Below are 23,429 nucleotides of genomic sequence, written 5' to 3' on the forward strand. Positions count from 1 at the left end.
ATTAAAATTTTAAAACTTCGATATGATAATTCCCACCTCAGCTACCGGAAATGATATTGTGTCAATAAAATACAAAAAATACCTTAAATTTTGAAACAAAATATGTTTTGAATAACAAATAGTGTAAACGTCAGTGTTACGGTAAAGAGGGGTTTAAATGTTTTTGAACGCTAACAAATAGTTTTTTGAGTTGAAAAAAATTTCAAAACTTTGAAGAAAAGATTAGAAGAAGAAATATACGATTTTTTCAATTTTCCGATTCAAGGAAATAGTTCATCTGAGCTCTAAAGTATTGAAAATCCTAAAGCGAATAGTTTATACATAGTAGGCGAACTAGAAACGGATGTCCAGTGCCCGGATTAAAGACGACATGGTTTAAAAAAATCGTTTTTTGATTTTTACTTTATGATTTTTGGTTTGTTGAAATTGCTGGAAACTGAGTTTTTTTTAATCCGGAAAATTTGGGACTCCGAATGATACCCGAAAAAATGCTTTTGAGAAAACCCTACGTTAGTATTGCCAATCTAATTTTTCAATAAATAATAAATACAGATCAAAATAACACCATAAGCAACATTCTATAACTCCAAAAATCTACGCAAAACAAACATCAGAAATAAAGTCTAGACTACTAAATGGGTTTATTTTTTTACTAAAATCAAAGTTTTCAATCAACTTGAAAAGATATCCCCAGAATCAGTTCAAAATGAGAGAAAAAAGAAATGCAACAGTTATTTTTTCCAAATTCCGATGCGGGTACAAGTCAGAAGATCATCGGTCATTGGGTATCTCTACAACTACTACTACTATCATTTAAAAACGACCCAATAAAGTAAGTGCCAAACGCCTCAAATTAAGTGTGTATTCTCAAAAAGACCTACAAATGAAGTACGAAGTCGAAGAAAAGACATGAAACCGATCAGAAAACTGTGACATTGGGAGGGAATCAAAGGGAGGGAGAGGACAAAAAGATAAGTGTTGTGTAATATAGTCTGGTGGTGGTGGTGATGACAGTGGTGGCCAACAAATGAATGAAAAAAAACGACGAAGAAGTTGCCTTTTTTGTTTCGAGAAAAGATTCATTTGACAATATTTTTGGTAATGAGGAAGAAGTGTACTTTCATGAAACAATAGAGAAGCCACTAAGTTTTTAGCTAATTTAATATCCAGCATAAATCTTTGAAGAGGGGTAGTCGAATTGGGAATTTTTTAAAAATATTTTTATATGCCTCCAAGTTTGCTCCTGATTTTTTATATCTATGCGTAGTGCCTCCAAAAAATTACCTGATTTTATATTTCGCAAATTATTTTTTGTACTGATCTCCGAGAGTTGTGGGAAATTCACACCTGGGTTTTCTACTGGCGTCTTACAGAAATTTTGTATGATGACTCCTGAAATTCTTTAAGATCAAACCGGGAAGAGTTTGTGCACCAATGGTGCTAAAATAAATACCGGAATTCAAATTTTCTGCAAATTCAAGAATCTCAAAAAAATGTATTAAAACCTCCTGCGCTTTAAAGAATTTACAGGTTAATTTTTCTCATTGTTAACAAAATGTTCCAATTTTTTTGCAAAAAGTAAGTACTGGAGCAAGAAATTTAGACCCAAAAAGGTTTCCAGCTATCATTAAATTTATTATTGAAGAAAATTACTGTTTTCTGTTTTATTTCCCGTACCAAAAATTCAAAACATAAGACCCAAACACAAGTCACGAAAGAGATACGTTCGGTAGATAAAAGAAACTTGGGAGTAGCCGGCATATCATGCCATTTCCCCCTACTCACAACCCAATACTATCCGTTCCCATGCCCGTTTTCAATTTTCAAAACGAAAACGAATACCCTCTCGAAAACATTGGCAACATGAAGAGGAGGAGGAGATAACCATCAAGAATGGTGGCAAAAATGAAACAAAAACTGGTGGTATTTGAGGGTAAGAAAGTGAGAAAGAGAGGGGTGCCCTTGATAACAAAAGTCAAATTGGGAATTATTAGCTGACGCGGAAAAAGAAAACAAATTATTAGATAAAACATTGATAAACTCGCATGGCTTTGGTTTTATCACAACAGGTTCAAACATTCTCAAAATTAACTTCTATTTATATGAAAGTACAAAAATCTTAATATCTTCAAAATCAGTACTGTAATTTTAAAACTTTGAATAATTTTCAAAGGTTTTTCTAATTTATAAGCTACTAAAAATGACATTCAATAGCTTTGAAAGACTACCGTTTTGTACCACAATTTTTTTGAAACATATTTGAACTTCAAAAAGGAGTTTGATAAAATTTAGTGGATGACATTTCCAGTTGTCAAAAATTAAGTTAAAATTTTCTCTCTTTTAATTTTCCCATTCAAAAATTAGCTATGAACCTACAATGTTAAAAAAAAAGTACAATAATTGAGTACCCAGATGCCTGCTGCAATTCTCCTCAATAACTCCCTCCGATTTTTGACCGGTATCATTTGTTTTCTAGTACTCTTTTTTGATAGTAACTAGTAGTTACTACAACCCATCGAACACCATCTTGAAAAAAGTACTAAGAACCATGAAACTCAGAGTAAAAAGAGTGGAAATGAGGAATTTTTATGAGAAGAGGCAACGGTTATCTTGTGGCTGTGTGGACAGACAAAACCGAAGTTTTATTGAGAAAAGTTGGTGTTTCATTCTGAGAATAATGATGGCTAACAGGAGTACTTTGAGAAAATTGGCTGAAGTTTTGGAAAAGAGCAATTTTTTGGGGAACTGAGAAAGATATTAGCTGTATTCAGTTGCATTTTTTATAATTTTTTAAACAAAATAAGAATAAATAAATAAAAACTTGTCTACTCTTGCTTTGCAAGTTTATGGTTTTTGGTCGATGAACAAAAATTTTAAAAGGCCTGAAATGCTCAAATATACATAATAAAACGTTTCACTCATTTTTTTTGAAACTTTTTAATTCCTATCATAATTTCGAAGCCGATCAAAAAATAATGTTTTCTACGAAGTTTACATTTTAATTATCTTCTAACGACTTTTATTCAAATATTGCTATCGTTTAAAAAAATTTTTAATTGAATTTGGCATGTTTTAGGTGAATATTAAACAAAAATGGGAAAATAAGAGAATCGGTAAATCCCTGAAAAAACTTAATATTGTACGGAAAGCCACTTCTTTTATTTTTGCAAAATTAATTTTGAAAGTTTTGGAAAATCGAGAATCTACAAAATAATTCCCAAATATTCTGAAACTTTTGGAAATTTTAAAAAATCAAAACATTTTAGATTTTTAATTATGATGATTTTCTGTTGTGTTAGATTATTAAGGGGGAATTTATACATATTTCCCACTGATGGTATCTTCAAATATCTTCACTGAAAAAAAACCAAGATTATCAAACACTTTTAAAATAATTATAGATCGAATTTTCTTCATCTGATAAATCATTACGGTCATACCAAAACGCTAAGATATTCTTTGAAAAAAGCCAATAAGGAAGTTGAATTCAAAAAGATAAAAAGAGGAGAAATAGCTAAGTAGATAAGAAGGTACAAAAATCATGAACACTTATTTTGTTTCTTTTTTTCCGAGTTCGATTTTTGAACTTTTGTTTTCATTGAAACTTTACAAGATACAACGTGTTCATTTAATTTAAAATTTAAAAATTGCACAGAAAAAACAATTCTACAAACTCTTTCATCCTGTGATTTCTGAGTTTTTATAGACAATATATACATCCATTTTCTGAGAAAAACATTTACATGAGAGCATTGAAATCAAGGAGAGTGGGGGAGAAATCAAAAAGTATGACGTCACAAGATTTGAGACACTTTCCGAAAAGCATAAAGAGCAACATTCAGGATGGGAAACCATGGGGTTTCGGGTTTTAGAAAAAGCTTGGGCTGTTAGAATTTCATGGAAAATGCAGGAAATTGGGATTTTTTAGGGTTTGCACAACTGTTCCGTGCAAGAAAACTAATTTTTACAGTTTATATCTCTGCCCATTTTAATGCGTAAAACTATACAATAATAAACAATAAAGAGTCAGCTAAAATTGATTCTTTCAAAAATTGGCATTGTAAGTTTTCATATTTATTTTTTAGTAAACAACAAAATTTCTCAATAAAACAACTCAATTTGCAAATTCTAAGATTTTTGAAAAAACCGAGATATTTTTTTAAATTTTGGTCAAAAAACTATGACAGCTCCATGTGAATTTCAAGAACTGCGGCAAAGTCAAAAATGGTATATTCTTTCATGTTTGGCATGATTCGGTGAGGTTATTGTTGTCAAAGATGTAACACTGACATGAACAATTATGCTTATGCTAATTATGCTAACACTTAAATTTGCCTTCTCGCGTAAAAAATGAAAAGCCTCAAGACACAAAAAGCTAGATCTCGATGGGGCATTTGTTTCGGAAAATGAAAAGAAATGGATTGTTCAACTGGTTTTTGGATAGTCTCCCACTATGGACACAATCTCTTCTCAGACACTTTTTTATCTTGCAGATGAAAATGGAAAAAAGTGGTAGAATTTCATGGGCTTTACAACTTTTTTGGTTAATTTATTAAAGGAAACCCAGATTTTTGATCGGTAAGTTAAGTTGCACGTAGAATTGAAAATCAAAGAAAAATCTCAATTACAAAAAGAAGAAGTAAGTGAAGTTTGTGTTTTGGGGGGAAATAAGGTTTAGGTTCGTTTTATATTTTCATACCTTGAAAATTGAGAGAGTCAATAATATTTGTTAATGTCATCAAAAACTTCTGAAAGAGTAAAATTATTTTCCAAAAATTTTTCCAAAATTTTTTTTTAATTTTCCAAAAAATCAGTTCAACTCAATATTGTCGAAGTAAGTTAGGAGATTTTATGAATAGAAATTTGAAAAAAAAATCCTGCCTTGATTGAGATTTTAAAATTTTTGATGTCTGAATATTTTCTAATTATTTGTACACAAAGTTCAATTTCAATTTGTTCTTCGCCAATTTGAACCCCCAGTTGTCACGTGTACCGTATTTTTCGGAAAATGAGTAATAAGGAAGCGAGAAAAAGGGAAAGTATGAATTAGTTTGCCGAATGTTTTATTTCGACATACATATGTTTTCATTTCCGTCAATAATTTAGAATAATTTTTATTTTTGAAACTGAACTTTTTAAGTACAGTTTTGGTGCGGGAAAGATATTTTCAGATTAAAATCCTATTGGAGCTATAAATAGATAATCCGGTTTGTCAGGAAAATCAACTTACCTGATAAACACTTTAAGAAATTTTAAAAAATTGTAATGTTCATATAATTATAAGTTCACAGAGTTCCAGTTTTTTATCGATTCCCGTTACAAAAATGAGGTCAGTGATTTGTTCAAGTTTTTGAAAATAAGTTATCTGTCGAGGCTTACTTTAAAAGAAAAAATCGTTTGAACTTTGTTTAAGAGAATAGGTGCTAAAAATATTCACTGATATATTGGTAAGTTGGAAATTTTAAGTTTTTGAGAAATTCAAACTATTCCTGTATATTAAATTCTAATAGTTTTTGATGCAAATAATTGGAAAATTAAATATTAAAATCCAGATAACAAAAAAATTTGTTGATCGACAAATAAAATTATGATAGGTGAAAACTGAGTAGTCACTTTTTTGACAGGAACTGAAAAATCTAATTTTTGACATTTTTAACTATGATTTTTGACTTTTCAGTACCATAGCAGTGATTTCAAGCCATTTTCCACTGGTACTCTACCTTTAGAAAAAAATATACTCTCAACACATGGGAACTTTTTTTTGGAAATAGCAGCAATGCTATTCAAAATATTCTGAAACTAATCTCAAAACCTACAGATCTATAATAGTAAACAAGAATTTGTTTAGTTACCCTTGTAAAAATCACAAATATCCCGTACGAGTCGCACGTACGGGCACAAAAAACCGTTCTAATGTGAATTAAAATCAATGATAATCCGCCTATCCTCTATTCACAAAACCAACAAAATTATTGGTCAGCATACATTTTTTATGAATAATGAAAAGATCAACGGTTATACTATGAAAAATTGTTTCGTTTTTAATAAACTTTTTGAAAAAAAATGAAGTGAAGTTGAATAGTATGGGTTAAAGTTTGGTGATCATGAACCAATAAAAGTTTGAAAAACGAGAAAAAATTGAAAGGGATCTCGATGCAAGTATGGTGCTTAATTACATTTTAATTGTTTTTATTTGAATAATTTAGGATTTCGAATATGCAGGAATACTGTAACTATTCCAAAAACTCAATTTGTTCGAAATTTGGCAGTTACCAAACGTTTGGCTGAAATGTTTTTAATCCAAAATATTTTAGATGCTCCTTTTGGCAGATTTTATGCAAAGTTATATATTTTTAGATTTTAAAGAAACCAAAAATAAATAAACAGTGAAAATCATCGACTTCTGCGACCACAAACCTCCTTCTAAAAAAATAAGTCATTAAATGAAAGAAAAACAAATCGTCTTGGTTGTTCTCTCATTTCACACCGTTTCAAATTGCTTTTGTTCCCACTTTAACTATCCTTTTTTAAACGACGACGTGTTTGGCAAGGAGTGAAAACGATTGAAATCGAGTACTTTTTCAGCAAACAAACAAGTAGTGTGACTTGAAAATCAAAGCTGAAACTATAGGTTCCGGATGTATTATTTATCATTTAGATTTATTAACTCTACTTTGATTTTCAGCCGTGTGTGTAGGCTTATTGAACATCATAACATTCTTTTTGAAATGTTGATTGTATTTGTTTTAATATGGTAGTTTAGCAGTTCTCAACTTTGAGCTTTGTCAAGGCAGTTTCATCGAAAAATCAGTTCCATTTTCAGCAAAAAATGAATGTACCAGCCTCAAAAATGTAATTAAAACAAAATCAAATCTGCATAATTCATGAACTAACTATAGTTATTAAGAATCAAAAAATGTTACTCTTCAGTGCTTCTTCGTTACAGTCCTGTTTTCTTAACCTTGGAAAACTCACCCGAAGCTTCGTTTAGGAGATTGGCAGTTAATAATTCATATTTAATTGTTTCTAAACATAAGCTATCGAATGGCATAGGTTTTACACTTAGGAAAGTTCCGTTGGACAACCTCTGATCGTAAGCTTTTGAAGCAATATCTTCAAAATTTCAAAAACTTCAAGTACTTAACATTAAAAACAACCCATACAAATTGACCACTCCTAGACTACTTGAGTACTTCCACGTGACGGAAATAGAAGGTATTTTGTTTAAAAACACGTGGAAATGAATGCCATCTTAATTTCTATTTCACACGGCTGCCAAGGTCGACTTGGTGCCAAAATCACACGAAATCTGAATCTATCCATCGCCGATTCTCTATAGACTCTCTAATTCTCATATTCTTTCAATACTCTCTCATTTTAAATTTGAAGACGTGAAGAATGATCAGAAAACGAACCGGGAAGTAAAGTAATTTGGAAGAAAGTTGAGAGATCATTAGGAAAAAAGAGGGATGAGCAGAGAACAAGAGAAATAAATTCAAAAACTGGTATGATGAGAATCTCAATACGTTTTTGGAGACAAGAGAGGTGGGTACTGCAAAAATGTTTAGATAAGTTGTAATAGAGAGAATTAAAGAACAAATGAAACCTTTGAAAAATGAAAAAGATATGAAGATATAGAAGAACAATGTCAGAATTATTCAACTTTCAAAAAAATCAAGAGATCAGTTTCAAACAGTTAGTTTTGAAATTAACAGTTTTTTTTTTGAAATTAGGTTTCGTATAAAACAGTTAAAGATTTTAAAGCTAGTTTACAAATTTTTAGTAAAAATTTTGGAAGGTTGATAAATTTCAAAGCATTTGAAATTTATGTAGATGTAGAACATCCTCTCATGTATTGAGCCCTGCCGTGTTTTAATGCTGAATGATAGAGCACAATTAAAGTATAAAATTCGTAGAATAACAATTTTTGGTAGATTTCAAAAATTATTAAAAGTTGAAAACTATGAGCAATTTTGAGCATTTTACCTACGAAATAATTTCTAAAATTTATCAGTTCTAGGATAAAGTTAAATTTTTTCGTCTAACTCTCGGTAACTTTCTATAGAAAATATACATTCGGCAATTAAAAATAAATTATATAAATTTCAGTGTGGAATATATTTTGCCAGTTGCTAAATATCCATTTCAAATTTCTGTTGTTTTCTACGCCCTTTGAATATATAGCTTTCATCTTATTTTTCCAATACAGAAATCCTTTTTTCTGAAACTAACAAGCTTCATAAATCTATTTAACAGATGATACATTAACAGAAAATGAGGGAATGTAAAGTGATAAGGCGGATGGAAAGATAAACATTTAGCCGTTAAACATCCATGAATTCGTCTTCTACTTCTTCTTCTTTTTCGTTGATCTATTTGTCAAAGGAATTACGATTGAAAGTGAGATTAAGCATAAGCGATGGTTGGCCGATGTTCAGAAAAAGAGAAACAATTGTTATGCAATCTGTTCGTTTTTGAGAAAATTATTGTGAAGCAGAACATCGAATGGGAAGAGATGACTGTAGTTTCAGACAGTTTCAGACAGTCAAATTTTTTTTAAATTATTGTTTCTTGTCAAATTACAGCTATTCTCATCAGTGCATACATGCAATTTTTTTTTTGCAATATTCGAATACATAGCAAACAAAAAAAGTTAAAAAAAAACGAATTTTCACGTTTTAAAAAAAATGCAAAGAAAGTTTAAAAAAAAACAACGTTGAATTTTATTGACTTCCCCCCGCCATTCCCATATTTTCTGGTTTGTTCGAATAAAATTTCGAATCACATCAAGACATGCCGATTGAAGCTACAATGTCTACAAGCAAGTAAGTGAACATTTTAATTTCGCAACTTTCTTTATAAAGGCGCATCGGTCAAATTAGGTTGGGTCTCGCCGTGAGAAGTAATGTTGTAATCGAGCATTTAGATCCTCTGGGTATTTGTAGTCGATAAAAAGCAAACAAAATTCTCTACAAATAAGAAAAAATTGGTACCAAAAATATCAAATAGTGCTCCCATATTATTTTTTATCGCCTCAAGACCCAACAAATTAATGGGCATTTAGTTTAGAAATCACTTAGAGTTTTTCACGAAACATTAATATTGGGCTACAAAATTTTCGCTACATATAAATGACGTTTTAAAGTTAAATATTCCAGTGAATCCGCAAATCTTCTGGTACCCTCATTTTTGCCACGTGGCGAAGTTCTCGGTTGGAATCTGACGTCGGTGGTGAATCCGGTGACTCGACGTAAAGAATACACGTACACGGTGTGTGTGCAGACTGTCGGAGCATTTCAGTGCACCGAGCAAGCGGGCGTTGTCCTTGTGAAGTGTGATGGTCCATGTGGAAACAAGTTGCCAACCAATCATTTGATTGCATTGGGAAAGTGTGATCACATGTTGTGTAAGGCCTGCTTCGGCATTGTAAAGAATCCGGATGGTGAGTGGAGATCTGATTTCCCGAGAGTTCATTCATTTTTCTTTCAGGATCCTATGGATGTTCGAACTTCTATTGCTGGTCGGAACCACGTGGAAACTTCCGGAAGGAAAAGGCCAACTACAATAAGGTCATCAACAAGCAGATCTGCCGTGCCAGAAAGTTCAAACAAGACGGGGAAGATTTGCAAGCATGCAGCAAATCGAATCTTCCCAAGACTCCTGCTGACCTATCGGACCGTGAGATGAACTCTGCGAAATCCTCGGAATCGGATACGTCGTCTTCTGATGGTTCTTCCTACCAATCCACTGTTGACTCGTACGGACTGCCAAAAAGATTCTAAAAGCTTGATCTGAGATTACATTCGAAATAAAAAGTTTTTCTAAATTATGAATCCCTTTTATGAACATTTCAAAACTGGGGAAAGCATACATTCGTTTGATATCCGGATACGGGAAGAGATGAGGGGAATGCATTTGACAGGGGTTCATCCCTTTGGAATTTTGTGTCATTAGGCGGTGGTTGATTATTGGGTACATCGGTATAACTGGGAGAAAAAATAAAGCAAGTGAGCGAGAAAAAGAAAAGGAATTTTAAAAAAGAAGAAAAAACCAGCGAAGAGGATGAATTTGTATAACTGTTACGAATTATTTAATTAGACGAAAAGTTACATATTAAACTTAAAATGAAAAAGAAAAGAAATTGTAAAATACATTTGGGAAATTAGATATAAAAGAAACGAAAATCGTGTGAAGTGATGAACTATAGAATTTAGAGAAGTTACGATCTACAAAATGATTTGTGAATTAAAGATCATTAGATCTTTGCTCCAAAATGCTTGCGATATTGTTCGACAACGTAGTGGCGAGTTGGCTCATAGTACAAATGCCTGAGGTCCGATAACGCTCGATGACTTTCAATAAAATCGTTGTGTGCCGAGTCTTCTGATTTCTGAAAAAAAAAAAACAAATTTTTCATATTTAGAATAAAGCTTTTAATAGCTTACTTCAAACAGAACAATAACAATGGCAACGATGAGCAGAAGTATTAGGAAGAATACGAAGCAAGTGTTGGCAATTCGAGAAATCAAACTCTTCGATGTCAAAGACTCATCCATGCTCAATATTGAGTCTTGCTTCTCTTCTGTGCATATTAGAGTGGTCCCATTGGTGTGTACAGTCTGAAAGTAAATTTATTTAAAATGCGGCAAGGAAAAATGAGCAAAGTTTCGAGAAAATATCGCGGTAATTCGAATTAGCGTTTTTTTCAAGTTTAATGAATTTTGCTAGTTTGTCTGTAGTATCTCGGATTTTGGAACCATTCTACCAATATTATAGAGAAATTCTCTTCAACGCTACTCGATTTTTAAATTTTCAATCAAAAACTTACTTTTTTTCCCAAATCAACGCCAGATCCACCTCCATTGGCTAACTTTCCATTGCCATTCTTCTCAAGATTTTGCTGAAAATTGAACGTTATTTTGCAAAAACTTTCAGACTATTCAAAAAATTTGCTTCTTAGAAACTAAAATGATATGTGCATCAAATAGGTTAGTTTTGTGATGTGTTCAGCGTGAAGCTTAAATTAAATTTTAAGGTGAGGGGGAGACATAGGAGAAGCTAGCTTAAGCTTGTGAGTTTCAAAATAAAAAATAAAGTTTTCAAATTTCAAAATAAAAAACCCCAAACCAAAGCAAACAATAAAATAAGCATCACTACTACAAAACTACACCGAATGTTCCAGAAAGAAGACCTTTGCAGATCTGGGTGTGCTGGAAGCCAATGGACGTCCTATTTCCATATCTTGTTGGACGAGCGTGTTGAATTCTTGCTCCAAGTTTTGTGCTCTCGTCTGAAATGGCTCTGAATCCACGTCAAAATATAAATAATTATAATACATTTGAAAAAAAAGTAATCTGTTTTAAAATAAAAGCATGCGTACATGCAAGCAATCAAAAGCAAAACAAAGGTGTGAGTAAGGGGGAGGTTACAAGTTTTGACTCCATAGTTACCGTACCTGTTGACCAGTCGTGGTTGTAGATGACGTTGATGATGATGACGTTGCAACTTCCTCTCGCTTGATAAGATGAACAGTGAAACTTGTCTGCAACCACAGGGGAAAATGGTGGAAAATGTCAGTGAATATCTCGTTATTTTTAAAAAATTACAGTCGAAAATATCCCTGTTGTAGACATTTTTTCAATTGAGTAGAAAGTGCGTGAGAATGTTAGATACACAAAAAGGTTCAAATGGACAAGTTACTGTGAAAAGACGACGAATTTTACATAAGCATGCATTAGTTCGAGCAATTTTTTAAAGCAAGGAACGGATGTTTTATGGACAATTTTATCAATAACCAGTTAAATTTTCATTTTTTAAGGGGTGATAGAGCTGGTGGGGTTTTTTTTGATAAAAAGAATTGACAAAAACCGGCCCGAAACGATCGAATTTAATAATTAAACTTCTCAAAAAAAAAAGTAAAATTTTTTTATTGAAATTTTGGGATTTTTCTTCCAAAAATACGGTACCCGGTTTCACCACGATAAGTGTTTGCTAAATTCACCTTTAAGATTACTGTAATTTCAAACTCTGTGCTGCAAAATATTCATCGAATTTTATATTTTTTGATGGAAATATCATTAGTTTCCAATTACAGTACTCCTTCAAAGAGCAAACCTTTTCGTATTCAACCAAAAACTTTCGTATCGAGACCAAGTACCGTATTTTCGGTGCTAAAATTGCAAATTTTTGCATATGGGTAATAATGTAACTTTTAAATATTTATCTCGGTTTTTTTCTTCAGAAACTTACTGAATTGTGGTCGGAATGCTGTTGAGTGTGGACAATTGGCACAGGAGATGTCGATGGGGATGTACTCACTGAAAATGGAGAAGTTTAATTTTTGATTAGTCCATAAAAATTCCAAAACCTTCTCTCTCAATTGATAGATTTAAATTTGTAATTTTTGATAGATTATTGTTCTGAGTTTCCGAATTGTCCGGAGATGATGATGATGAAGCTGGGAATTAAAAAATATTAAAAAAAAACACTACTTCAATTTTTTTTACCTGTATTATCATGAACTGTAGTAACTTTGAGTGAATTTTGTTTCAGCCATGGCTGCTCAACACGTGGCGTTTGTCGTAGAAGATCATAACGAACGACACCAGAACCCGATGAAAGTGGAGCACTGATTGTGGAGCTGAAGGGAAATGTTTTAATTTCAAAGAAGGATATTGAAATCACTCACCAATTCAAAATCGATTCCTCATTTTCATTGGAAGTCGTAGTTTCATTCATAACTGCCGACGTTTCCATGATACTTTTATCAAAAAGAATCGATTTTGAATCTTCTTCTTCAATTTCCCGATAGACACGTTTTGAAGGAAATCGAAAAGTGGATCCGCGAGAGAGCAGTGGTATACGAGGTCTGTAACACATTTTTGTTTTAACGAACTATTCAATTAGTCTCACTTGGAGAATTTCAGTTTGACATCCTGAGCAGAAGTTTCATTGAAAAATGCTTGCTGCGAGAGAATATGAATCCAGAGATGTTTCGCGAATTGACCCGATGGACAAGTGTATTTCAGAGTCAGCGGTTTCTTCTGAAGAAAACATTATTAGTAAAAATTTTAAAATGATAATTATGAGAACCCAGAAACTTGAAATTTTTGAAATTAATATACAATCGCGCAAAACCACAAATTCAACCATTTAAAATTAGTTTCTCGAATTTCAACCGTTTCCAAACATTTTTCGTCTTCATTTTTTTTGTTTTTTCTTGTTTTATATGAATTTTGCCTCGAAATGATGGGGTTATTCATGTATCTTCGCGACATGTATGACGTCACAACATGTATTTCAGTAATTTTTCTGAGTCTTTATAATATCACTTACCGTTAGACTTTTATCCATAATACTTGGTGATCCTGGACCATGTCCATTCAGTGTCCCAGTGGGTGTTCCAGCAGCTGTGATCTGCCCACGATAATTTTCAGAAAGTGTCAAACGGATCTCTTTTCCCGAATAATCAACTTTGACAAGCTCACTCCAATCAATATTATGAGTACGAGATTGTCCAGTGTAAATAAGAATTCCTTTGCATGATGCACCGATGTAAACTGGCAATGTGTCGTGGGGTTCCTGGAAACGCAAAAAATAATTTATTGGATGAAAATTAAAAATCAAAATACCTTAATAGTGTATGGATCAAATGCGTACGTATCGAGCTGGCTGGCCTTCTCCAGAAACTCCAATTCGGCGCTTTCGCTCGATTTTCCTCTGAAAAATCAGGATTTATTAAATTTTTAAATTATTTTCTCACTAACTTCAATTCTTTATGATTGTTTGCAATACGTTCTTCAAGTTTTGGTGTCTGTTTCAAAAGTAATTTATATCCGCTAACATAGTTTCCAACATGCTTTTCCTCATTATAATCTCCAAGTTGTGCTTGTAAAATGAGAGCAGCAAGTTCAGCAGCTGAAGAGGTCGGACAGTACAGACGTCCATGAAGAAGATCCCTTTGAAGTTGAACAAATAGTTGATACCTAAAAAAACATAATTTATTTTAAGGTTTTGTTATACATTTTAAATTTCATTAAAATTTCTTTAAAAAGGTACAAACCTGAGATTTGGATCCCTTAGACGTGCTGGATCCGATGGATAATATCGGAAACGCAAATGAAGTGTCATTGATTCAGCTGGAAAATTGTTATTTTTTAATGGATAAATAAATAAATTTTCGTTAACTTGAACAAAATGGATAAGTATAATTTCTGTCTTAAAATAGTTTTGTAAAAGCACCAGAGAACCCGAAAAGGTGTGCTTGAAAATATAGATTCAAAATTCTTAAAAATTAAAAACAAAGGAAAAATAACACACGGTTAGAAAATAATCGTCTTTCTAATCATTAGTAAAATAAATCAGAAAAAGTAAGAGAAAACTATTTTAAAAAGGACTTTCACACAATAACTTACTTTTGCCGACTTTTTTAATTTCTTCTAAAATACAAATATTTGGGCTTTAGAAAAAGTTCGAATTAACGGGACGAAAAAAGTTTAAAAACTCACTTTTAAAGTTCTTAACAACATGATTAATCGATCGAGTCAGGTCTAGCCAGTACTGAAAAATAATTTTTGAAAGTTCAAGCAAATTAAATTGTTTTTAAATACACAAAACTTCATAAAAACTGTTTTGTAGCGAATTTATCCATCGAAAAAATTTCGATTTTTTTTTAAATTATTTCAGGTTTCGACAAAAATGTAATCTCCTTCAAAAAATACATTTTGACTTTGTAATTTTTTTTTCTCGGTAAATCGAAAACTGAAAGATTCGATTATTTTCAGAAAATCGTAAAACAAAGTTTTTGGTTAATTTTTTTTTCCAATTCCATGGAAAAATTATATAATCGATTATGAAAATTATCAATTTTTTATGGTAAAGAATATTTTAACAATTTTTTTTTGAAATCCTTACACGATGCTTATGGTGATCCTGATATCGGAGACCCAAAAAGTCTTTCTCTTGAATATGTTTCAACTGACATACGTAATCCAATATAGTTTGAGCGGATTGCGTTCTCTGAAAAATCGTTTTTTAATGGAATATTACATTTTTTGAAAATATGTATTTTTAAATATAACTTACAGGAAACTCGTTACCAATAATATCAGAGTCGTGCAATAAATGAACGTTGCACCGGACATCCTTAGGCGACATGAAGCTCGATCTGGAAGTTTGTTGCTAGGAGAATTCTCTTTCATATTATATACAAACAAACCTTGTCGAAGTCGTAAGTCGTCCGAGAAACGACGACGACGTGTTGTTTTGCGGCATTTACCCCTGGAAACACGAAAACCGATGAATTTATATTGCAATTTATATAGGTTGTTTTCTTTTTTAATTACCAAATGAAGATGGAACGAAACGGGCTTTTGTGCGAAAATCGGGGGGAAAACGCATAAACTTTGATAAACTGTGACGGAGGGATTGATAAGAAAATGGGAGAAATAGGGAGAAGGGAGGGTAAACAAAATAAATGGTAGAAAACTGATAAACAATGGAAAAAATCTTCGAGAATGGAGGTATAGGCTAGAATTGTAGAATGGACTGATAACAACTGATAGGAAATTGGAAGAACAAAAACAAGGAACGTTGGAGTTTAAATGAAAAATCACGGAGTGAGTTCAGAACGAATTTGACCGGATTGGCAGGCGAAATATCTAGAAACTCACTGAGGTTGCAAAATTCGTGTTTTTGGCGAAAAAACGTTTATTAAAAAATGTTCGTTTTTGGAAAAATAAATCGTCTCCAGCCCTGGTTGAAAACTACAGTACTCTTTAAAGGTGCACACCATTTCGAATGCGATCGCAATGAACACATTTTTGTATTTTCGAGAACTGTCTCATCAAAGAGTATTTATGCCAGAATAATTTTCCAGTACTTTTGATTGTTTCTTTTTGATCAGAGAAATAATATATATAGATTCTTTTACAGAAGTCAACAAAAAATAAATGTTTTTTTGAAAAAAATACCAATTGTTCTCGAAAGTTGATATTGTTATTCGATATCAAGTTTTTTAGAAACTATTCAATATTTATATTTTAATGTAAACTTCTTTAACTATTCGAATTGGCAAACTGTTTTCTTTTCAAACCATCGAAACGGTTCTGCAAAGAAAAGACACAGAAAAGAGGAAACACTCACTGAAGAGAAAAATCGTCAAATTTCCGAATTAATTGCATCTAATTGACCTAAATAAAACAGAAGAGGAAGAGAGCTCAAGGTCTTTCCTTTTTTTCGAACTGTTTTTATTCTGCTGTAAGGATTGATACGATTATTGACTAAAAAGACAAAAGTATTGAGGGAGCACAATGCTTCCAATCAGATCTGACGAATCTCGATTTTGTTTTCACTTTTTTTTGGTGTTTTGTTCGTTCTCAATACAGACAATCAGCTAACAGGAAATTGCCAATCAGGCAAAAGAAATGAAAAAAGAAAATTAATTGAACTTTGGAAACAAAACGACGAAAATGTTTTTTGTGCTTTTTTGTAAAAAACAATACAAGTAATGAAATACAGTTGGAACGAACGGAGGTGGTGGCTGAGCGAGAAAACAGAGTAAAATACGAGAGAGGCGAAGAAAACTACGAAGGCGATGGAGAAAAAGTGATGGTTGCACACAACAACATACATACTAACACTTGTGTGTACGTGTCAAGCAGGGTCTATATATGGGTGTGTTGTGGCGCTCAAACGAAGAAAAAAGAGGGAAATGAGGAGAATGGAGGAGCGCTCATGGCCTAGGAATTGGATGGAATTAGGCCAGCGAGCATGGTAACTAGTTACCTTTTTTTCTTCTATTAGTCTTGCAGCTTCTAAAGTTTTTTTTTCGATTAAGTTATATTTACTTGTTGTGATCTTTTCAAGACTGGGCGGAGCTTATTCTCAACTAAATCCTCGCTTTTCAGAGCATCAAAGAGTATCAGAAACGCCACCTCCAGGAAAACTCTGATATTTGAAAATTGCATCGAGAAAGAAGAGATTACACAATTTTAAACTTTCAAAAAAATAGGGCATTTCTTTGTGAACAAACATACAACGAAAGCATCGAGTCAATGGAACATTGATGGATTAGTTGCACATTGACGAGGACAAGAAAGTGATTTGATTATTTATAGATTATTATTTTGCAATCCTACTGTGAGACTGAAGAGATAAATGAAGAAAGAATGCTGTTGTGATCAACAATAACTGATGATATACTCTTAAAGTGAAAAATGAGAGCACTTTGGCTCGAAGCTCGAACGGATGAAATGAGAAACCGACAAAGCATCAGGTAGATCAAAGAGCTCGTTTCCGTCAATTAGTTGTCACTGCCAGTGAAATGTCAAGATATTTTGATTGAATACATGTTTCCAGTTCACAGAAATTTTTCTAAGAAAATGAAAAACGAAAATTTTTAGTTATTCGGTTTGGCTCAAAACCCGGAAAAATGGATCTATCCACCTCATTGAAAAGTTATAAAAAGAATATTAGCAACATAACTTAGCATACGTCATATTGAGTTATTCTTTTATGAATACGGAGCCATCAGTGGATTAACTTTTTTGTCTCGTGCAACATGAGCTTAGGGATATTGAAATAGATTTAAAAGATCTGTTTTTAGTGATGGATTTGAAAATATAAAAGAAAAAGGACGCTAGAAATTGTATTCTAATCAAGAAATAAAGGAATTCAAAGCAATCAGTACTAATTAGTTGAATGAGAAGACAAAACAATCTTAAATTGGATCTGACATTGAAAGTTTTCATTGCAACAGCAAAAATAAGTGTCGGCTACTGAGGCAAATGACTTTTTTTTATTTTTATTGCCCTACAGCTAGGCGGGTTTCTCTTTTCTCAGTTGTTTACACACACAAATTGAGAAATCAGGTGGTATTAAGTGATGTTTATCTCTATCAATTGAGAGAAAATGAACACAAATTGCAGTGGTACAATGTTTTATAACTCAATTTTGTTTTTTAATAGGAAATTTGAAAAAAATACTAGACTATTTACGTAAAGCTGTAAAAACGCAACATTTTTCAGGAAATCAGTCATCGGAAATTGCGTAGATTTGAAAATGTCTATGTGACGCCAAAGGAAATTCGTAAATATTATTTTTTAAAAGATTGTGGGAACCTAGTGATAAACTGACGGAATTTAGTATTGCAAAATATGAAAAATAGGGCAGAAGACGGCGGGGGGCAGGCATCATAAAAGGAGCTCGTTCGCTTCAAAATAATAATCCGCAAAAATAAGCTATCTACCCTTCTTTTTTATATTATATAGTCATAAAAATTAAATGGAGCGCTAACAAAATGTTAGGATTTCAAAAATGAATCTGTTCTGCTCGTTTTGACCCGTCAAAATTTGAATTTCGGCGCGAAAAGCTGAACTGGAGATTGTGAAGAACGAGGAGACGCAGAATGAGGGAGAGTTGGGTCGGGGAACATCTGGACAGCAGATGGAAATGAAAATGCTTAGAAGCCTTTAGAAGGAATTGCGAGAATATTATATGGATTGAGTTGGGAGCAAGTTGAGGGAAACGAGGCAATTACTGGATTGGAATAAAAAATAAGGACGTATTGGCGAGGGAATTGAATAAAAAAAAATAATTTTGAAATATAATTCTAAAAATACTGACAATCTTAACAAAAATCAAGGAAAAAAGCGATTAGAACAAAGAAATTTGTTTCGAATTCGAAAGCAAAAAAGTTCTACCATAAACCACTTTCGCGTCGAGACCCATTAGAATAATTCCATGTGTACCTTTAAGTGATATTACGGTAAATATTGATTCTTTCGAATGAGAATAGAATTAACTTTCGAAAGAAAGCTTTCCATAATTTTAGGAACCCAATTTCTGTTTGAATTTCCGAATTCTGTTTGAAAAACTGTACACAAAAACATTTATATTTTTTATTCAGCTCTCAAGAACCCAATATAAAGAAAGGAGCGTATTTCAATTCGTTTCGCATTTTGTTTCGTCTTTTAACCGCTTTCGTGTCCCTCAAAATGACCTTTGACGGTCATCCTTCTCTTTTTTTTTCAAATACTCTTTGTCAAAAGAGTCAAAGCCACTTTTTAAGATGAGTAGAAGACGTGGAAGCTAGAGAAAAGAGGAAGGGCATGACAGAGAATAACAAATTTGATTTGAAATCGAGAAAAAATACTTTGAGAGTGAAGAGTTAGCAATATACCAGGCAATTTTCATTAGAAAAGGGAAATATGACTAGAAAAGTGAGGAATAGATTTTTCAGTTTATTGACAGGTTTTTTTTCGAAAGTTCAAAACTCACGGTGAACTGTGGATTTATTGTGTTGAAGCCGTCAATATTTTGCAGATCGCAGAAACTGAAGAAAAAAAAATTATAATTCGAATTTTTCGCATAACTCATTTTCAAGAAAATTAGGGCGATGAAGAAACATAAGAACGAAAAAAAATTCTTAGCAAGAAAAAATGCCTTTCTTTCACACAAGAATGGCTAAAACGGGCGGAGCGTCGTTTCATCTAAGCTCTCTCACTTTTCAACGATTTCTAATGGCGAGTGCTCCGTTTTTGGTTGGTTGGGTGGTCAACAGAGAGGAGCGGCGGCGGCAAAAAAGGAATTGTTCTAAATCTCTCTGCTATGAGAACTCTCTAATTTCTCTCTTTTTTATGCGTTCTTTGACCGAAAACGAGGGAAAAAATGCGCTGAAAAATATTTTCAACTTCACGCAGAGGTCAGAGTGTCTCTTATATTCTCATTCTCCCTCGCCTGAGCCACCCTGACAACAACTAAAAGTTACCGTATTTAAAAAAAAAGGAATTCATTTTCATAAATCTAAAAATTTCAATAATTTTCTACTGATGAAATTGACTGAATCTTAAAAAAACTGACTGTAAAAAAACAACAAAAAAGACGGCAACTAAATGAGAACTACAGGAATACAAAAAAACGGACGAAAATGCATAGAAAAAACAAAAAAAAACAAAAGAGTGCCAGAAACCAGAAAGTGGTTTAAAAACTGGTTTTACGACAATCCTACAGCTACAGAGAAATATGAAAAACAAGAAGGGAAACAATTTTTTCAGCAAAAATTTAGAATTTTCGATCCGACTGTGACATGGCTAATTTGATTAAATGTTCCGTAGATTCATTGCGGTTGGGGAGGGATGAAGCCTGAAAAGTTTAATTTTTTTTTTCTATGTTTCAGTTTAAAAAATTACCATTTCAACAGCTTTTTGTGAATATGAATCAATCAATCTTCGCGTTTTATCCATTCCATCCGAATTTACAACAATTTCCCGTGCTTTTTCAGCATCTCCATCATGCTTGAATTTTCGAAGAAGCATCGTATTGAGCTCAGGATATTGCTCGCAAGCGTATAGTACCGGAGCAGTGGCGAGACCTAAAATATAAAAAATTTGAAAATTATTTTTTCTTCTTTTGCAAAAACTTGAAACTATATTATTCGTTTTCTTCTCAAAAAAACTCGTGGCGAGACCCACTCAGAAAACCATTTAAAATGAAGTGCCAAATTTTTACGAAATATCGGTAATTCCATTCACCTAATTTCAAATCAGCGGCCACAGGTTTTCCCATTTCATCAGCAGTCGCTATAAAATCAAGAAGATCGTCAGCAAGTTGGAAAGCGATTCCCAAATTTCGACCGTACTCGAACGCAATTTCATGAAGCTTCAAATCTGATCCATCTGAAAAAGGCCGATATGTTGCAAAGAAAATTGATGCAAAAACCACCTGCAAGAATAGCAGCAGACCGGCAACTACTGGCGAACAAACTGGCAGTTTTTCGATGAGTTTTTTCTATATAAGCCTTCATTCTGTCTACTGGTGTAGCATCTGTTGGAGTTGTTGACATTTGCATAAATTCACCCTAAAATATTATTTATTAGAAGAAAATTTGAAAATTTATAGCTGTATAAATATTCAAATTTCATTATAAATAAATAAATAAATTGATTAAAACCTACTAAAACCAAATCTTCAATAATCGACGCCATAACTGAAATGATGTTGGGTTTTCCGATGGAGCAAAGAATCTGCGTGGCACGAGCAAGAATGAAATCTCCGACGAGCACTGACTGAAAATGTTTTTTAACATAAATTTAGAAGTTTTTATCCCTAAAAACTTCTTCTAAGTTTACAAGAGAAAAATTTATGCGCAAGAGGTTACTGTAGAGCGACCAAATTTTCGATTTTTCTGTTTGCCAGGTTTTCACAGTTTTTCTCCAAAAAATATAGTTTTAATCAACATTTCTAAAATCTAAAAATAATTTTTTTGCAGAGAAAGCTGCTTTAAAAGCTGAAAATTTTGGAAAATTCAGCAAAAAAAGAATAAATTTGTCGGATTACAGTATCCAATTTGTTTTGAAAATTCTTTATTTTTTATAGATCGTGATATGTTATATTCAAGATTAAAATTTTGTTTTAATTTCAAAAAATCTACCATTTTATTTCCCCAAACAGCATTGACACTAGCTGATCCACGCCTTGTATTCGCCTCATCAATGACGTCATCGTGCACTAGAGACGCTGTATGGATCATTTCGGCTGTAAATTTCTTTATTTCTCTTTTCCGACTATTCATAGTCTTACCAATCATTCCTATTTTGTACTGATTTTGACATACTGATAAATGAGCGGCGATCCCTGATCGTTCTGTTGACAACATTGCCAGGTACTCTTCTCTGCAAAAAAACTTTTTTTCGTTTTTGATCAGTAAACATTTTATTAGTGAACATCAATACGGGCTGCCAAACTCCATTAGACTAACTACTGTTAGAATTGTACTACGACATGTGAAAAGTTAAATTGAAAATTGTTTTGAAAAGTTCATGGTATGTAGTCATTTCAGCACCATAGGAATATTTTAAAATTAGTTTCATTTTCATCAATATGAAGTTATGCCAAAAATAGCAAAATCATTTTCTCCTGTGCACTATCTACGTAAATCAGACTGCTCTTCTTTTTCAGATATAAAAAGTTTTCCATGTAATAAACTTACGAAATTGAACGATTCGCTGCGGAATTACAAGCATTTCCCATAAGAAGCGATACAGTCGGCCGTAACATTTTTCCACCCTGAAATTTTCAATGTCTATGAGTTGGAAAAATATATTTTTAGAAACCTGTTGAAAATAATAATGTGTCATTCGTCCTAAATTCGATGTAACATTCAAGTCTGCTAGATTTTCAACGGCACCCGATTCATCCTGTGGTATTAGTTGTACCATTATATCGTTCTGAAATTTCAGTTTTTTGGTTAAACTTTTATTGAATTTAGTGAATTATAAACCTGCATTTGTCTAACATGTTCCTGCACGAAAGCTGTTGAAGCAACACTATTATCTGATGAGGATGTAGATGTTGATGTGGCTGCCATTGAACATTTTCTGCAATTTTTTTTTGAATTTCGGAAATTTAAAATTTCAAAAGTTGTTACCTGAACTGCCTTGCGACAATATTGATTTTCGGTAGAACACCCATAATTATCTTCTATTCTTGATTCTTTATACCAGTTTTTGTTTCTTTCAGTGCTCAAAAACTAGTTTCACCGGCGGCTCATGTGGGTTTAGGAGGTCTGAAAGTGAATGAAGATAAGTTTTTTGAAAAGTGAATGATGCAAATTGAGGCTTCTGAGAATGCCAAAAGAGTCATTGATAACAGATATAACTGTCCATTCAGGAGAGGAAACAGCTGATAATTGAAATTCGCATTAAAGATGTGATTGACGTGATTAAAAGTAAAAAGGAGTATAGTTATAACCGAGAATTTTGAATAAATTATATTATTATAGCCTAAACACTTTGAAAATGCCAATGAAAATTTTGGAGTAATTTTGAGAGGAACTTTATTTTAATAATATCTCTGATTTTTTTTCAATGTTAGATTGGTAAATAATTTTTTGGATTAGAAAAGAAAATATAGAAACCAGGAACTAGTTTTTATATTTTTTTTATTTGCCAAATTTTGAATTGAATTCAATTTTATATACACTGATTGATTCAAGCAACCAGTGTACTTCTCAAGATTTTACAGTTTTCGACCATTTTCACTAATTATTGCATCAATTGGCATTTATATCACCAATTTATCTCTTATTTATAGTATGTTATCTGAAAACCATACGTCCATTTTTAAATATTGTTAAATACTTTAAATATTAGAGAATCATTATTTTCAACTAGAGATTCACAGAAGTCTCTCCGAATACAGTTTATTCGGAAAAATAAAAATAAATTAGTTGTTGTATAAAGGTGATCAGAAAGATGGAAAATGAATGTAGCCTCCCACTTTTCCCCTTTTCACCGCCGAAGATCGCTTCTCTTTTTCTCTGTGCTCTCTCTTTCTTACGCACTTCGTCCCTATCTCAGTGTTCTTTGAATTCTCTTTTCTCTAGCAAAAAAGAATATATTTTTTATCAAATTTTGTTTCTTTCTCTCTTT

General features: G+C 32.5%; 3 protein-coding genes and 3 non-coding genes across 8 annotated transcripts; 3 read left to right on the forward strand and 3 right to left on the reverse strand.

Annotated features, from left to right (window-relative positions):
• Positions 1 to 8,691: 8,691 nt before the first annotated feature.
• C24A11.1 (RING-type domain-containing protein) lies at positions 8,692 to 9,833 on the forward strand. Its single transcript, NM_059184.5, has 3 exons — positions 8,692 to 8,825; positions 9,159 to 9,442; positions 9,490 to 9,833. The coding sequence occupies exons 1-3, from the start codon at positions 8,794 to 8,796 to the stop codon at positions 9,780 to 9,782; spliced, it is 609 nt and encodes a 202-aa protein (NP_491585.1). The 5' UTR covers positions 8,692 to 8,793; the 3' UTR covers positions 9,783 to 9,833.
• frm-4 (FERM domain-containing protein) lies at positions 9,819 to 15,279 on the reverse strand. Of its 3 annotated transcripts, NM_001262958.3 has the most exons (18): positions 15,218 to 15,277; positions 15,085 to 15,166; positions 14,914 to 15,018; positions 14,508 to 14,559; positions 14,415 to 14,438; positions 14,063 to 14,138; positions 13,767 to 13,985; positions 13,632 to 13,719; positions 13,336 to 13,581; positions 12,913 to 13,043; positions 12,689 to 12,868; positions 12,507 to 12,640; positions 12,368 to 12,457; positions 12,250 to 12,317; positions 11,456 to 11,542; positions 10,829 to 10,900; positions 10,446 to 10,619; positions 9,819 to 10,390 (listed from the first exon to the last, which is right to left on the reverse strand). In NM_001262958.3, the coding sequence occupies exons 1-18, from the start codon at positions 15,271 to 15,273 to the stop codon at positions 10,256 to 10,258; spliced, it is 2,019 nt and encodes a 672-aa protein (NP_001249887.1). In that variant the 5' UTR covers positions 15,274 to 15,277; the 3' UTR covers positions 9,819 to 10,255. The 3 variants fall into 3 exon arrangements, with proteins under 3 accessions (NP_001249887.1, NP_001370485.1, NP_491586.1); NM_001383090.3 differs by lacking the exon at positions 11,456 to 11,542 and having other exon boundaries at positions 9,824 to 10,390; positions 15,218 to 15,279; NM_059185.8 differs by lacking the exons at positions 11,456 to 11,542; positions 14,415 to 14,438 and having other exon boundaries at positions 9,824 to 10,390; positions 15,218 to 15,279.
• A 1,321-nt stretch (positions 15,280 to 16,600) lies between these two features.
• On the forward strand, positions 16,601 to 16,668 carry C24A11.11. Its single transcript, NR_050119.1, has one exon. It is a non-coding gene; the product is annotated as an Unclassified non-coding RNA C24A11.11 (non-coding RNA).
• C24A11.12 lies at positions 16,601 to 16,668 on the reverse strand. The gene has a single exon (NR_050120.1). It is a non-coding gene; the product is annotated as an Unclassified non-coding RNA C24A11.12 (non-coding RNA).
• A 2,763-nt stretch (positions 16,669 to 19,431) lies between these two features.
• Positions 19,432 to 19,575, forward strand: C24A11.13. The gene has a single exon (NR_050121.1). It is a non-coding gene; the product is annotated as an Unclassified non-coding RNA C24A11.13 (non-coding RNA).
• Positions 19,576 to 19,775: 200 nt separating this feature from the next.
• coq-1 (All trans-polyprenyl-diphosphate synthase PDSS1) lies at positions 19,776 to 22,564 on the reverse strand. The gene is made up of 11 exons (NM_059187.6): positions 22,427 to 22,564; positions 22,280 to 22,376; positions 22,113 to 22,226; positions 21,989 to 22,065; positions 21,580 to 21,671; positions 21,431 to 21,534; positions 20,955 to 21,065; positions 20,722 to 20,857; positions 20,532 to 20,675; positions 20,190 to 20,371; positions 19,776 to 20,142 (listed from the first exon to the last, which is right to left on the reverse strand). The coding sequence occupies exons 1-11, from the start codon at positions 22,468 to 22,470 to the stop codon at positions 20,062 to 20,064; spliced, it is 1,182 nt and encodes a 393-aa protein (NP_491588.1). The 5' UTR covers positions 22,471 to 22,564; the 3' UTR covers positions 19,776 to 20,061.
• Positions 22,565 to 23,429: the final 865 nt, after the last annotated feature.

The sequence above is a fragment of the Caenorhabditis elegans genome, chromosome I (assembly GCF_000002985.6).
Source record: "Caenorhabditis elegans chromosome I".
NCBI classification, from domain to species: domain Eukaryota; kingdom Metazoa; phylum Nematoda; class Chromadorea; order Rhabditida; family Rhabditidae; genus Caenorhabditis; species Caenorhabditis elegans.

Excerpts from the sequence above, each read along its gene's own strand:
- coq-1 (NM_059187.6), bottom strand. The coding sequence starts at position 22,470 with ATGGGTGTTCTACCGAAAATCAATATTGTCGCAAGGCAGTTCAG. Across the intron at positions 20,858-20,954 it reads TTATTGAAGATTTGGTTTTA|GGTGAATTTATGCAAATGTC; the intron begins GTAGGTTTTAAT and ends ATAATATTTTAG. Across the intron at positions 20,676-20,721 it reads GTCTGCTGCTATTCTTGCAG|ATGGATCAGATTTGAAGCTT; the intron begins GTGGTTTTTGCA and ends GGCCTTTTTCAG.
- frm-4 (NM_001262958.3), bottom strand. The coding sequence starts at position 15,273 with ATGCCGCAAAACAACACGTCGTCGTCGTTTCTCGGACGACTTACGACT. Across the intron at positions 15,167-15,217 it reads CGACTTACGACTTCGACAAG|ATCGAGCTTCATGTCGCCTA; the intron begins GTTTGTTTGTAT and ends ACAAACTTCCAG. Across the intron at positions 10,620-10,828 it reads GCGTTGATTTGGGAAAAAAA|ACTGTACACACCAATGGGAC; the intron begins GTAAGTTTTTGA and ends ATTTACTTTCAG.
- C24A11.1 (NM_059184.5), top strand. The coding sequence starts at position 8,794 with ATGCCGATTGAAGCTACAATGTCTACAAGCAA. Across the intron at positions 8,826-9,158 it reads GCTACAATGTCTACAAGCAA|TGAATCCGCAAATCTTCTGG; the intron begins GTAAGTGAACAT and ends TAAATATTCCAG. Across the intron at positions 9,443-9,489 it reads CATTGTAAAGAATCCGGATG|GATCCTATGGATGTTCGAAC; the intron begins GTGAGTGGAGAT and ends TTTTTCTTTCAG.